Here is a 12895-nt window from a genome sequence, read left to right on the forward strand (position 1 = left end):
TTTTTAAGGAGGTTTTACAAACACTCTGATGTGGTCACAAGAAAAGTTGTTTGTCTTATCGTGCAGGGAAATAGCTTAGCAGCCAATAGTCCTGGATAATAATTGAAGATTATAGTGGCACGCATGTGGTCAAAACTTCCTCTTTGGTTGAAGTTACATACGTGCGATAACAAAACATGAATATTGATAAGCAAAAAAATATTTAATTAATTTTAAAGATACTTATTCCCCGATGAATTTCCTTTCATCAAACGTTCCAAAAAAAGGACAAATTTTTCTTTTTGTTGAAGTTATGTTAAGGACATAAACATCGGTCATGGTGGAAAGACTGACATCATCACCCATATGAAATCAAAAAAACATCAAGCAAGTGTTACAAAAAGTCATGTGTTCTTCAAAAATTGATGGTGTTTTCCTCCATCTTCCGATAATTTTTTGGTCATTCGTGCAGAATGTTTGTTCACATTGTTTCTGATTGAACACAATATATTTTTTTAGATCACCATGGAAGTTTTGGCCTCCAATTTCACTTGTTTTTGCATAGGGATTTTATTCCCAAGGGTGTAACTTCCATGTATGGATAATCCCTATTTCATTTGGATAAATCCCTTTTGTATTTATTAGGGAGTGGTTTTAGTATAAAATACATGTCAGCGCGAAAATCTTCATAATTTTCATTTTCAAAAGTTGGCAGCTATGAAATAGTATTGACTTACATATATAAGGAAATTTTTCAGCACTGTTATATGTTTTGAATTATATGTTACATCCTGAGACTTAGATCACTATCATCTACTGCCATGGTCTCCCACAAGGGTGGGTCTGACAGATCCAGTTGAACCCAAGAAAATTTTTTATCATTTTCTTGTTTTTCACATTTTAATTAGGGGGGGGGGGTGGGGAAAGCAGCCCTCAAACACATGCAGCTGGGCCTTTAGGCTGAGATCTTTGTTGCCCCCCCCCCCAAATAGTGAATTTATAGTGTGAAAAGCAAAAAAAAAAAAAAAAAAAGAATCATCTCAGGGCTTGAGACTTTTCAGCCCCACCCCCTATGGAGGGCCATAGACGGATGCGTATGGCGATCAAAAATGTTTTCAAATATTTTTTTGTAAAAACAAAATACTGGGTAAAAAGCTTTTTTTTTCTTATTTAAATATTTTTGAAGGTTGAGTAACTCTAAACTTCTATAGAATAAATTCCTTGTGCCATACTCCCCACCCCAAAAAGTCTATCCCGCATACGCTCTTAGTCTGGATTCCCGTTTCATGTCTCACTTTTTTTTAGATATGCCATTGTACTTTCTGAGCTAGATGTTGTTGCTAGTTTTGTTCTGATGCAGCCCGACAGGACAAAGCTTTGGAATATCTTCAAAAATATGTCCGACTGTTATCCTTATTATGTAATTTTTCTTTTCCCAGACTAACTAGAACTGTTATGTCAAATACGTTTGAAATGCAAAATACACTTATCAGTGCTCATATCTAGTTCCATAGTTGTTTCATCAACTAACATTTTAGTTCTGTGTGAAATCATATATGTGCGTATCTCTGAATAAGTTATCGCCGCTTATGAAAAATAACTGTTTTTTGTATTGCAACACCTTAGACTGCCGTTATGGTACTTCTCAACCGTGTTCACAACTTACAGTACATGAGCATAACAGTCAGTTTAATTGAATTGGTGAAAGGTAGAACAGTACAGATCCAAATTCTACTTTTTTTATGAATCAGTTCAATATTTATGTAGATCTAAACATTGAGTGTAAGAACAGTACTATACTACCCTCCCTTCATTATTTCCAGGCATGTTTTAACCCTTTCAGTTCCGATTGTACTTTAAACTACTAGTAACTTTTAATCCCCACAACACCCCTCACATCCATTGTTGAGAGTTGGGATTTTGAGTTATGATTACCAGATCACTTCGAAAGTGTGGGAAAACTAGTTTTTTCTTTAATGTGACAGACATGAATAAAAATTCACTTTTTTGCCGTCACCATTGTAAGCATTTGTAGTCGAAATTTTGCAGAGGTGTAATACTAAAGAAATAGTTGAGGTGAATGCATAATAATTTATCCATACTTCAGTTCATGCCACCATTTTTATAAAATAATTCTTATGTTTTCAACTGCAAGGAGATTTGTGACTAATATTTACAGGGGCGGCTTTAGCTCACCTGCCACCCTGCTGCAAAGCCTTATTTGTTGAAATAAATAAGGCTTTATTTTTATAAGTCCCCCGGTATTCGTGGGAGGACGACTATAGTTTGAATGTGGTTTTTTATTTCTACAACTGGGATAAGTGGATTAAAAAAAATCTAATAGGGATTGTATCATCAAGAGGCAGACCATCATTACAGTGCACCAACAGATTTACACTGTTCTTGATATATTTTTCAAATCCAAGTTGTTAGTATCACCATTGGCATTTATTTGCGACTAAAAAAATTATAATTAATAGATTATGTTCCACCCATGTAAAAATGTTTACTGCATTTTACTTTTGTATACTACACACCCGACAAAGCATTCCCTTACAAATATATCAAATTATGGTTTTCTTTGCGGTGAAATGAATTCCTGCAACTGTATTATTCCACATATTTGAGTTTGTATTTTTTACTTTTATTGCAAGCGTAGAGTGCTGACGATACTTTAAAGTAAACATAAATTAATTTTCTGACTTGCAAGTGGTTTCTGGGATATTAGGCCATGGTCTAAGATATTTTCTTCCTGACATTTCACCTACATCTGTGGCAAGCATCTTCTGAGGTTAAACGGACGTAGGTCTCTGTGACAAGCAAGTGAGAAACCGTATGAAATCTTTCTTGCTTGTCACAGAGACCTACGTCCGTTTAACCTCAGAAGATGCCTGCCACAGATGTGGGCGAAACGTTAGGAAGAAAATGTCCTATACCAGTGCTTCTCAACCTATGGTCCGCGACGATGACATAGGTGGTCCACAGGCAGACTTGATAATTTGGTTCTAACTGAATGAAGAATTATTCATTTGTTGTAAATGATACTGATAATATTCATATGGGTTCAAATAAAAATTGTATCTTCATATTTAGGTTCACCATACATCATCAAGGAAAATGCATGAAATTTTTATCCCCCTAAATACGGGACATCACTAATCGTAGTCAAAAGATGCAATTTACGACAAGTTGGTTAATTTTATCAAAAATGGGTAAAAAAAAATAAAGGGCAGCTATACAAATTGCAATAGACAAACATTTATTTGCAAAAAACACTCAAACGGCTAGATGACTATTTCATTGTGATAAAAAATACAGGGCATCGCAATTGCCATTAAAAATGTTGTTATAAGTCGACAAATTCCCCTGTTGTAATTAAAATTAATGAAAAAAATGTTGAACCTGAGAAACATGCAAGATGAACATTTGTATATACAGGTATAATTATCATAAGTTATGATAAATTTGTTTATTCACGATTTTAGTAAGCATTACAAATTCAAGTAAGCGTCGCTAAAAAAAACTGGGCAAATACATAAAACAATTCGGAACAACTAAAAATACAGGAATGTCCTTTAATACGGAACACAATTAGTCCGTCGAATTGTTTCAGATATTTTACTGGTGCTTGGGTTCAGAAAGGTTGAGAAATGCTGTCCCAAACCATGGCCTAATAGCCTGGAAACCACTTGCAAGTCATTGAACGCCGGCAACGAAAGCCTCAGACAGAAATTAATGCACTGTGTACCGATTTTCAGAATTTTTTTATTTCTAAGGCTTAGTTAAAACTAAAACGACCTACCAAAAAAATTACATGGTAATTATTTCATAGCGTGATACTGAAAGGATTAAATTTAAATTAGTAAAGTACCTGTTTTGAAATTCAAAACTTGAATAGAGAATTTTATACTAGCACTGTTCTCACCGATTCACTTACAAACACCCTGTGTTTTATGTAGATGGCAAAAATTGGCTTGCTAACGTTACCAAGTTTGTATAAAAGAAAAAAAAAAAAAAAATGTTCTTTACTTCTTCTGTATGATTGTTCATGAAAAAAAAGTCACTATGACTCTAAAATATGAAGAAAAAAAATTGTAATTATAATTTTCTTATAGTACTTACAATGCTCAGTAAATATTGTTTTGTCTTTAATTTATTTCAGAATCAATGTTGTCTCGATTAATATTTACAGAGAGAGGATTTCTATGTATTACCTTTTTTGTGCTGTTCAGAAGAACGATTTTATTTAATTGTAAAGGTAATAAAAGAAAAATGTGTTTGGTAATTTGCAGTTTTTTTTCAGTTTGAATGGAATTTTAACCCTTCAACTCCTAGGGTGTCATTATATCGGCGGCTTTTCCTATTTGACTTAAATTGGTGAACGATTGAGTGTTGCCACTGTGGTGGTCGTAGTGACGGAGGTGTATCACAAGGTCCCGGTTCGAACCCTACTAACACCACAGTGGTGTTGGCTCAAGTTGGTTTGTCCCCCAACTTTGAGGCTGGAATGCGAGCCAATCTCCCCATTAAAAAGTGAACCACAGAAAGCAATAGGCCTACAAAAGGTGAAAATATTCAATCATTACACACTTCACTCTTGAAATATAGATAGCAGCACTGAAAAATTAGATATACTACACACACTTCTGGCACAACTTACTCGGTAGTAAATTGGTCATAACCCCGAGTTGTGCTCGGTTTAAAAGAAAGATCAATTAAATGTGCAATTGACTATATGATCAACAGTGACTGTGGGTTATCTTTATAAATGTGTTATTAGCCGTATGAGTGAGAGTTAGTGATTTTTTATATGGTTGAGTGATGGTCACTCACTTGGTTATGCATACAGTCTGCCTCCAACATTTCTTCCCAAAAAGTTTCCATAAAGCGTATCATCTCTATTTTTAAACTCGTTTAAAATTTGTTTTTTGATGCAAATTAAATAATCCCAGCTAAACTTAAGATGTGTTTAACTCTTAGCGACTGTAGTATTAAACAGAAACAGCTGCACCTTTCTCTGCCATGAAGAATCATGCAAAAAAAAAATTACATTCGAAATTTCAATATCCTAGACCAAAGAAATAAATTTTTAAAGAAAACTAAAAACTTCAAAAATAAGAAGCAAGCTTCCTGGTAAAAAAAAATGCTGGGTTAAAGCAAAGTTTTGTGATAAAACTTTAATACTGCATCACAGATGCATACAAAAAATATACAGTTCACACGATCTCTAAAAGATATTTAAGACACTCCGAAAACTGATCAACTCAGTCCGAATCTGGTTCGTCGGCATCACCATCATTGGCTTTGATCAGCTTCAATTCTTCGGCTTTCTTTAATGCTTCGGATGCCATATCTTTAACTTTCTGAGGAACATCATCCACTTCCGGTCGTGTCAGAGCCATCAGTATTTCCAGCAAGTTAGTTTCGATAACTTTTTCTGCTGTACTTTTACTAGAATGGATGAGATTGTGGATAATGCAGACTCCTCTGTGGCACAAGTCTTTGTCGCTGCTTGCTGCAAGCTTTGTCAAGATTTCGTGCCATGCAGTCACCTAAAAACAGGTTAAAAACAATAGGTTACTTCTGTAGATGAAAAATTTGTTTATTACTGTTATTTCAGATGAATAATCCAGGAGTGGGAAGTGACTAAGTTCATTTCGGAGCAGCCTTGGAGCAGCAAAATATGGGATTCGGAGCAGATATTTATAAATTGGAGCAGTGAAATTAACAAGAATATTTTCATTAACCCTCAACCCTTTTCAAAATAAAACTGCACTGTCTTTTGTTATCAAATATCTTTTCGTCAGCTTGATTTTTGTTTTTGGTGTTTTAGGCTTTTGACACCTTGTTTGAAAAAGCGGCTATCATAAAAAATTTTGCACCCATCTATTCAAGATGATTTTTGCTTACTGAGGGCACTATTTGCTGCCTTGAACAGCAGCACTTCAAATGAGCTAATAAAAATTTTATAATTTTTTTATATTTGGAAAGAAATTGTTGCAAAATGGGAGAGAATTTCGGAAGAATCAACTCGATGTTTGGCGATTCAGCACTCATTATCTGGCGAGATTGGCGATCTGACACATTATTTGGCGATATTCGGCAAAGTTTCTAAACTAACATTCGTAATTCGGCGGACATGCACTTTTTACTCCCGGAATGAAAATTTTTTTCACGAAACATCGGGATTTAGCACAATGACAATCGACTACAGTAATTTCTGCTGCTTCCAGTGACGACTTTTTTTTTAAACGCAAACACTCGAATTTGCACTTTAAAGCTTAAAGGCATTGCAAACCATCTTCAGTTCCACGATCACAGACAATATCAGGGTTTCGCGATGGAAAGCCCGATCAGGGGCCGATAGTTTAAGTATAGTGGAATAAAACACGCTCTTCTCTTAAAGAAACGTTTTGTGGCTAGCAGGAACAAAAATTTTTTGGCGTCCTTTCCGAAATTCCGGGCATACTGAAGCAAAATTCGCTATTTGGCACAGAAAAATGCAAAAATACGCTATTGGAGCAGGATGGCGCAAGATATTAGTTTTGGCGCAGTGCGGCGCAATTGGCACAGAGTTCCCACCCCTGATAATCCACAGGTGAAATGCGTTTTGGCTCCCAAAAATTTTTTCCCCCAGGTATTTTCCTAAGTGTATAAAATTCTAATAGATAACGCTCTCAATTACTCACTTCGAAAATCTTCTTGCAAGCTTTTTTGCTCGAGCTAGTCAACACAGCAAGAGCAGCAGATGCAGCTTTAACAGTCTCTAGATCATCGTCTTCTGATATGAGCATCAAGAACTTCATTCTGTCATTTTCACCGGTATAAAGCTTTATAACCTGAAATAGGAATAAATGTTTAATTGTAACGATAGGGAGGGGGCAAAAAAAAAAAAAGCAAATCACGGAATAAATATATATTTTTTAAACAATTTCAGTGGAACCTCCTGTTAACGGACGCTTTTCTGATCGTCGTCCCATGGGATAAGGCATTGATGTATTTCACTACCCATTTACAGACAGTAAAATCAGAAAAACTTATTTTCGATATAATTTCGTTAAAAGATGACTTTCAACAAAAGAAAAAGAAACTTATTGATATGTGCTTATAAGCTGAGTGAGAGATAGTGTTGTGGGTTATCCCGAATGGCCTTGAATCATAAAAAGGGGGGGGGCTATGTTTTGTTAATTTGTCTCATCTGACCACAACAGACCACCCATTACCAGACTACAATTATAAAGCTACAAAAAATCATCCTCGCATGAAAATTCAGAGATAAGTATTCATTTCTCTTAAAATGAAATGCTGTGTGTTGAGGGAAGAAACTTGCACATACCGTAAAACTGTTCTTAATTTCATAACCGTTACCATAAATTTAGGTTATCTTGAATCTAGATTTTTATGAATTGAGAGGATAAGGGATTTTCTTGAGCATATTCAATTAAAATCTTATATTCATTATTAAAGCACTATCTCCAATGCAAAACAAATTTATTGGTAATAAAGTCGAAGTCTAACATCATGCGACAAAATTACCTCTTCTGATGTCAATAGGTTGAGGATGCATTGAACCGCAGCTCTCCTTAGCATTTCATGATCTTCATACATATATTGCTCAATCTGAGTCAAACCACTGTCCTTAAGTATGCGCTGCCTAAAACAATATTATGAAAAATACAAACTAAATTTGGTGAAAAATACTGCTACTGCTAAATCATAAATGCATATCGTGTAAACATTCCTCTGACAAATTTCAAACAAATTGGTCCATCGGAGAAAGAAACACTCTGCTGGAAGAAAACAAACCCAAATTCTCTTGCAATCAGGCAAGCACACTAACTAATATACTTACTATACAGACACACACAGCTATTTCTTTCCTTATACAGGGTGTCCCATCAAGACTGCACAAACTCTGCACAGCAAGATTCTTCGCGTGGAATACAAAAAATGCCCAAAGAACTGTACCTACATGACCCATAAAAATTTGAGTCATGGAGAAAAATTCAAAAAAAAAGTGACATATCTGATGCTAGAAAAAAAAACGTTATTGGAAACATGAACAGTATTTGCATAGAAAGATCAAAATGTCCGGTGCACATATTGAGGCATGCATGTGTGCGTCCCGTGCATGTATTTATATTTCCAATAAAGTTTTTTTTTTTCCCTTGTACCAGATATAATGTCATACTTTTCTTTCACATTTTAATCGAAAACTGGTTGTACAAGCTTCTTTGGGTATTTTTTATGTATTCCAAGCGAGGAATCTGGCTATGCAGAGTTTGGGCGGTCTTGATGGGACACACTGTATATTGTTATGGGCATCTTTTTCTCAGTCACCTCATTGGGCATTTTGCCTGTTGTGGCACTGTATTTGTATATAACACGCACAGTAGCATGATGTGCTGAGAAGAGACATAATAGCCTTTCTCAATTCAAAAATAACCCCTTTTCTTCGATGGTGACAGTATACAGAGAGGTGTCCTTTACATAGCCAACAACACAGAGAAAAAACTTGCTGTCATCTGGCAGCCTACCACTGAGTTAAGGGAGTCTATTATGTCCATAGGCAGATACATTGATGGAGCAGGCACATCTTGCTTTACATCTCCAAGAGGAGTATATGTAGATACGGGGGCGCCCTTCAGTAAAGAGAAAAATTTGTATTATTGGCATGGGTGGGAATTGACCACCTTCCCTGCTCGCTATACTTTTGGACGTGTAATTTATAAGAATAGAAGTAGTTGGGTCTCTGTGGTAGTGTTAATCAATCTCTGTGGATTTGTTAGTGAGCTTGACCACAATGAAAGAGGACCAGGGTTCAATTCCCGGCAGACAAAAAAATTTTCTTTCTCAGCATCAATGTTCAGTTTCTTTCTATGTGCCGTGGGCTGAGAAAAAAACCTCTCTCTAAATTTGTCCATGCTGGAAGGTGATTTATGTAAAATATTTTGCATTCCCTTTAGTATATATTTATGATGTCAGATGTGTGTGTATTTGATATTCGAAGGCTGCCATCTATTTTCCAAAGCAAATGTAGATGCCCAAATTTTTTCGTGTTGTAGCTATCCTGCAAAAAGCCTGTCTGCTCTCTGCGGAGAAACATCTTTAAACAAGAGACCAGCCCACATCGCTGGCCAGTACAGAGAAACCAGTGCCTGAGTGGCGTGGTGGTAAGATGCTCATCTACCACCGTGAAGGTTGCTATCATGGTCCCGGGTTCAAATCCGAGGGAGGAATACAGATATTTTCCCTAACAAACTTGAGGTGACCACCGATAGACAACGTCTTCATTTCCAACCCATCTCATTAATGGCAGTAAATTGCAATACAGCGATATGGCCAGAGTTGGTGTTTGGTGAAGTAGTACAGAGAAACCAACTTCAGACATTACCCAATGATGCAATGACAGATTTTAACCCAGTCATTTGTGATATTAAAGGACCAGGCACACCCCTCCCATCTCAGAGATATATCAGAATATTCCTAAAGGATGGGTGCATCAGGAAATTTTATTAAATAACAAGTAACGAAGACAACAAAAGTAAATTGATAACTGGCTCTCGCCTTTCAACAATCATTCATATAACAATATTATAAACTTCGAACTAAAATATGAATTTAGGGCAATAGAGCCCAACAGCAATGATTAACCTAGAAATCTCACACATATACTGTCTTTTGTGACAAGAAAAGCCATGACCATATAACATAATTGCCCAACCAAATGTATGTGTAAAATAACACTATTCAGTACTCTGTAGACAAGTTAACTTGTTTGAATGAATTAATACAAATAGCATTACACAAAAAACAACTTGCCTCACGCTTGGACTGACTTGAGCCAAGTTAGTCAACGCCATTAAAGCTTCAAAATTTTGTAGACCAGAGCACTCTGCATGCAGAAGTTTCATTATCGGACGCACTACTTCAGCACACTGTTAGGAAGATATAAAAGTTTCAACATGTTCAGTTTGATGTCATGTTTCATGTCAAACTCGCGATATTTATACGTACAGATGATTATATAAATACTTTTTAACCTTGTAAGCATGCAATTGATAGGGCTAGCAGAAACTGTTTAATCATCTTGTAACAAAATTCATGTTTGCTTTGATATAATGATGAGATATTTCTCTTCACTTTAAATGGTTTTGAAAATACTACTTCATTTCATGTCAATAATGTTCGACCTTTACTATTGATTATTTTTCAGTGAGTTAATTTCAAAAGGTAAGATCAAGCCTGGATATAACTAGTGCATTCTAGTCCATATAGATGGCGCAACCCCCCCCCCCCATGCCTCTTGGGCATGATTGTAAAAAAAAGTTCAGTTTCACTTGTGCCACCAATATGTAAACATGTCTTCCTTTTCGTTATACTTCTTCCTCAATATATATTAGATTGATAATCAATTACAATAGATTGTTAAGTCTTAAATATGTTTAACCTTATTACAAAGCAACAGGTAAATAACAAACTCTCATGGGAAAACCGTTTGCAGTACTTCATACTCGTTATGTACTCAAACAAGGCGATTAATTAATTTCACTTGTCGCAAATTACTGGCGAACCATTGACCCTAGAGGCATACTTTCAATTAGAAAAAGTATGCAAATAACTTGTAGAACTCAGATACATCATTCATGTTGCAAGGGGTTGTACTGCTATTAAAATGCAAAAATTAACTTTTTATACTGTGTTCCCCAAAACCTAATTACAAAGTTGTTGTCTTGTCTCTCCTGATGTCAACAAAAAATATTCCACGTTTCTAAGCATGATAATCACAGAGATATTTGAATTCAAAAAATGGGGGAAAGTTGGAAAACAGCGAAATAAGAATGGATATGGCAGACCTGCCAACTCTCCCGATTTAGGCGGGAGACTGCGGCCGTTAAAATTTCTCTGGATTTTTGCAGAAAATTAGATTTTATGCGAGCTTTCACATTGTCGTGGCGTCAATGATTACTGTCATAGTTTGGGAAAACACCCAGAGAGGACAGCCATGGTCATTTCCATCGAGCAGCCTTAAAAAAGTCTCTGTGACCACATTTAAGCAACTGGCAAAAATGCGACTTCGTTTTCATAGCGTTTATCGGCAATCATTTATCAGGGGCATGACCTTGGTTGCCGAAATTCCTGTATAATCGTTATTGTATTCCATTAACAGCTGTGCGGTAAACACGTTTTTTCGTCGGCAGCTTTGTAATTTGAGTTTTTGGAGGCATCTCGTATAGCTTAAGTACAGATTTCAATTCATTTCCAAAATTAGGAGCAAAAATTTTAGTAACAATTTTCAAAATAAAACTGATAAGCGAGGGTTGACTGTATATCCAGGGGACATTAAAAAGCTAAGACTGCAACACAGACAGTTTGAAGCATGGTTGGTAATGAACGGATAACTTTAACACAACTTTCTGCCCTACTAATTCTACTCTATCACTGGTTATGTCAAAAACCATTAATATTGAAACAGTCTAGTTCATATAGAGATGGGTTTCAGTGCACAAAATAAAATTTATACTTACTCGTTGTCCAGGGAAAGCAACTTCAGGGTTCATAGTAATAGCTATTCGTGAAAGTGCTTGTGCAGCTATCAGCATTCCTTTTTGTGTACTTTCCAGTGCCAGGGTTAGTAAAACCTTGATTATGAAAAATAAGCAATATAAAATATCAATTGAATACACAATAAATTTTTTCAAAAAAAAAAAAAATGCAGCTGTTGATACTCTCGTGCATAATCATTATTTCATAATGAAGTAACGGATCCAATGTCTTTACTCCTATATGATAGAAATAAATAGATGACTAGAATGAACAGTGATTAAATATTGCAACGAAAGACAACATTAGTAAGTATAGTGTAGTGGTAGTGCATGTGTCTTTCATCCTGTGAGCCCAGGTTCAAATACTGGCTCGGACAAGTGTTTGTAGAATAAAACCAATTCAAATTCATAAGTGTATTGTATTTTTAAGCCTTGATTATTTAAACAAACTGTGACAATATGAAACATCACAACGATTTAATCAAAGGAGTGACACATTATAGTTTAATTTATTGTGGAGATAACTGAGAATAATATTTTTAAAAGCGAGTTAAAATGGATGGACAGATAAGAAACTGTTTTTAGACCATAGGAAAGAACTATGTCAAATAGATGTTCATGCCATTCTAAAAACATATAGGCAAACCGTAAAACTATTTCACATTGCCATTTTAACCATCTCCTCTGCATTTACGAGATACCTCACCAAACTTGGTACTTTGTTTTTCAGAATGCCAAAAGGATATATGGTCGCACTATGACAAGCATTACACAGAAACTAATTTCACATATTAGGTTCACAACACATTCCATCATGTACTAATTCATTAGAAGTTCCACAGAGGAATATGGACAAGGTGCATGTATGATTTAATAGTAGTAGTTCCCAAAGCAGAATGTGCCATCACAGAGTAATTACTGCAAAACAATTTGGAAGAAATTTAAGAAAAAGTGCAAAAAAAACCCCCCACTATTACATGTATGGGGGTTTCTACCGCAGAACATTTTCAGTCAGCTGAGGGCTCATCACAGAACAGTGCTAAACATTCTTCTTTGGGGGTAATAGTAGAATACCAAGATATCTTACCTCCTTAAAATTGTCTTACTTCAACAATGACAAGCCAGGAGATTTTGTGAAATGTGCTTCCTAGTCAAACATGTTTTCCAACTACCAACCTATTGTCTCAACTGCCATTGGACAGAGCCAGTTTTTGATCACATTTTAATAACAGAAGGAGAGAATCAGTATTTGAAATCTATCTTTTTACTAGCTTTCACGATAGTAAAGGGATACATGCACACAATAAATAATAGAAAAAGCTAGAGAATTTCTCTTCCTTGGTCAATAGTTCTTAGGGAGGAGGCAGCAC

At 35.6% G+C, this 12895-nt stretch overlaps 1 protein-coding gene across 2 annotated transcripts in view; it reads right to left on the minus strand.

Annotated features, from left to right (window-relative positions):
- Positions 1-5130: 5130 nt before the first annotated feature.
- unc-45 (unc-45 myosin chaperone) overlaps positions 5131-12895 on the minus strand; it is a 36914-nt gene continuing 29149 nt past the window's right edge. For both annotated transcript variants that reach the window (XM_089237665.1, XM_089237656.1), the window contains exons 17-21: positions 11508-11621; positions 9798-9917; positions 7516-7629; positions 6669-6818; positions 5131-5531 (exon numbers count right to left, since the gene is read on the minus strand). In XM_089237665.1, coding sequence (XP_089093791.1) covers positions 5244-5531; positions 6669-6818; positions 7516-7629; positions 9798-9917; positions 11508-11621 — 786 coding nt within the window. In that variant the 3' untranslated portion in view covers positions 5131-5243. The remainder of the gene's footprint in view (positions 5532-6668; positions 6819-7515; positions 7630-9797; positions 9918-11507; positions 11622-12895) is intronic.

The sequence above is a fragment of the Pholcus phalangioides genome, unplaced genomic scaffold (assembly GCF_987345545.1).
Source record: "Pholcus phalangioides strain wild (caught in Gottingen) unplaced genomic scaffold, Ppha-v1.0 ptg000002l_1, whole genome shotgun sequence".
NCBI lineage: Eukaryota > Metazoa > Arthropoda > Arachnida > Araneae > Pholcidae > Pholcus > Pholcus phalangioides.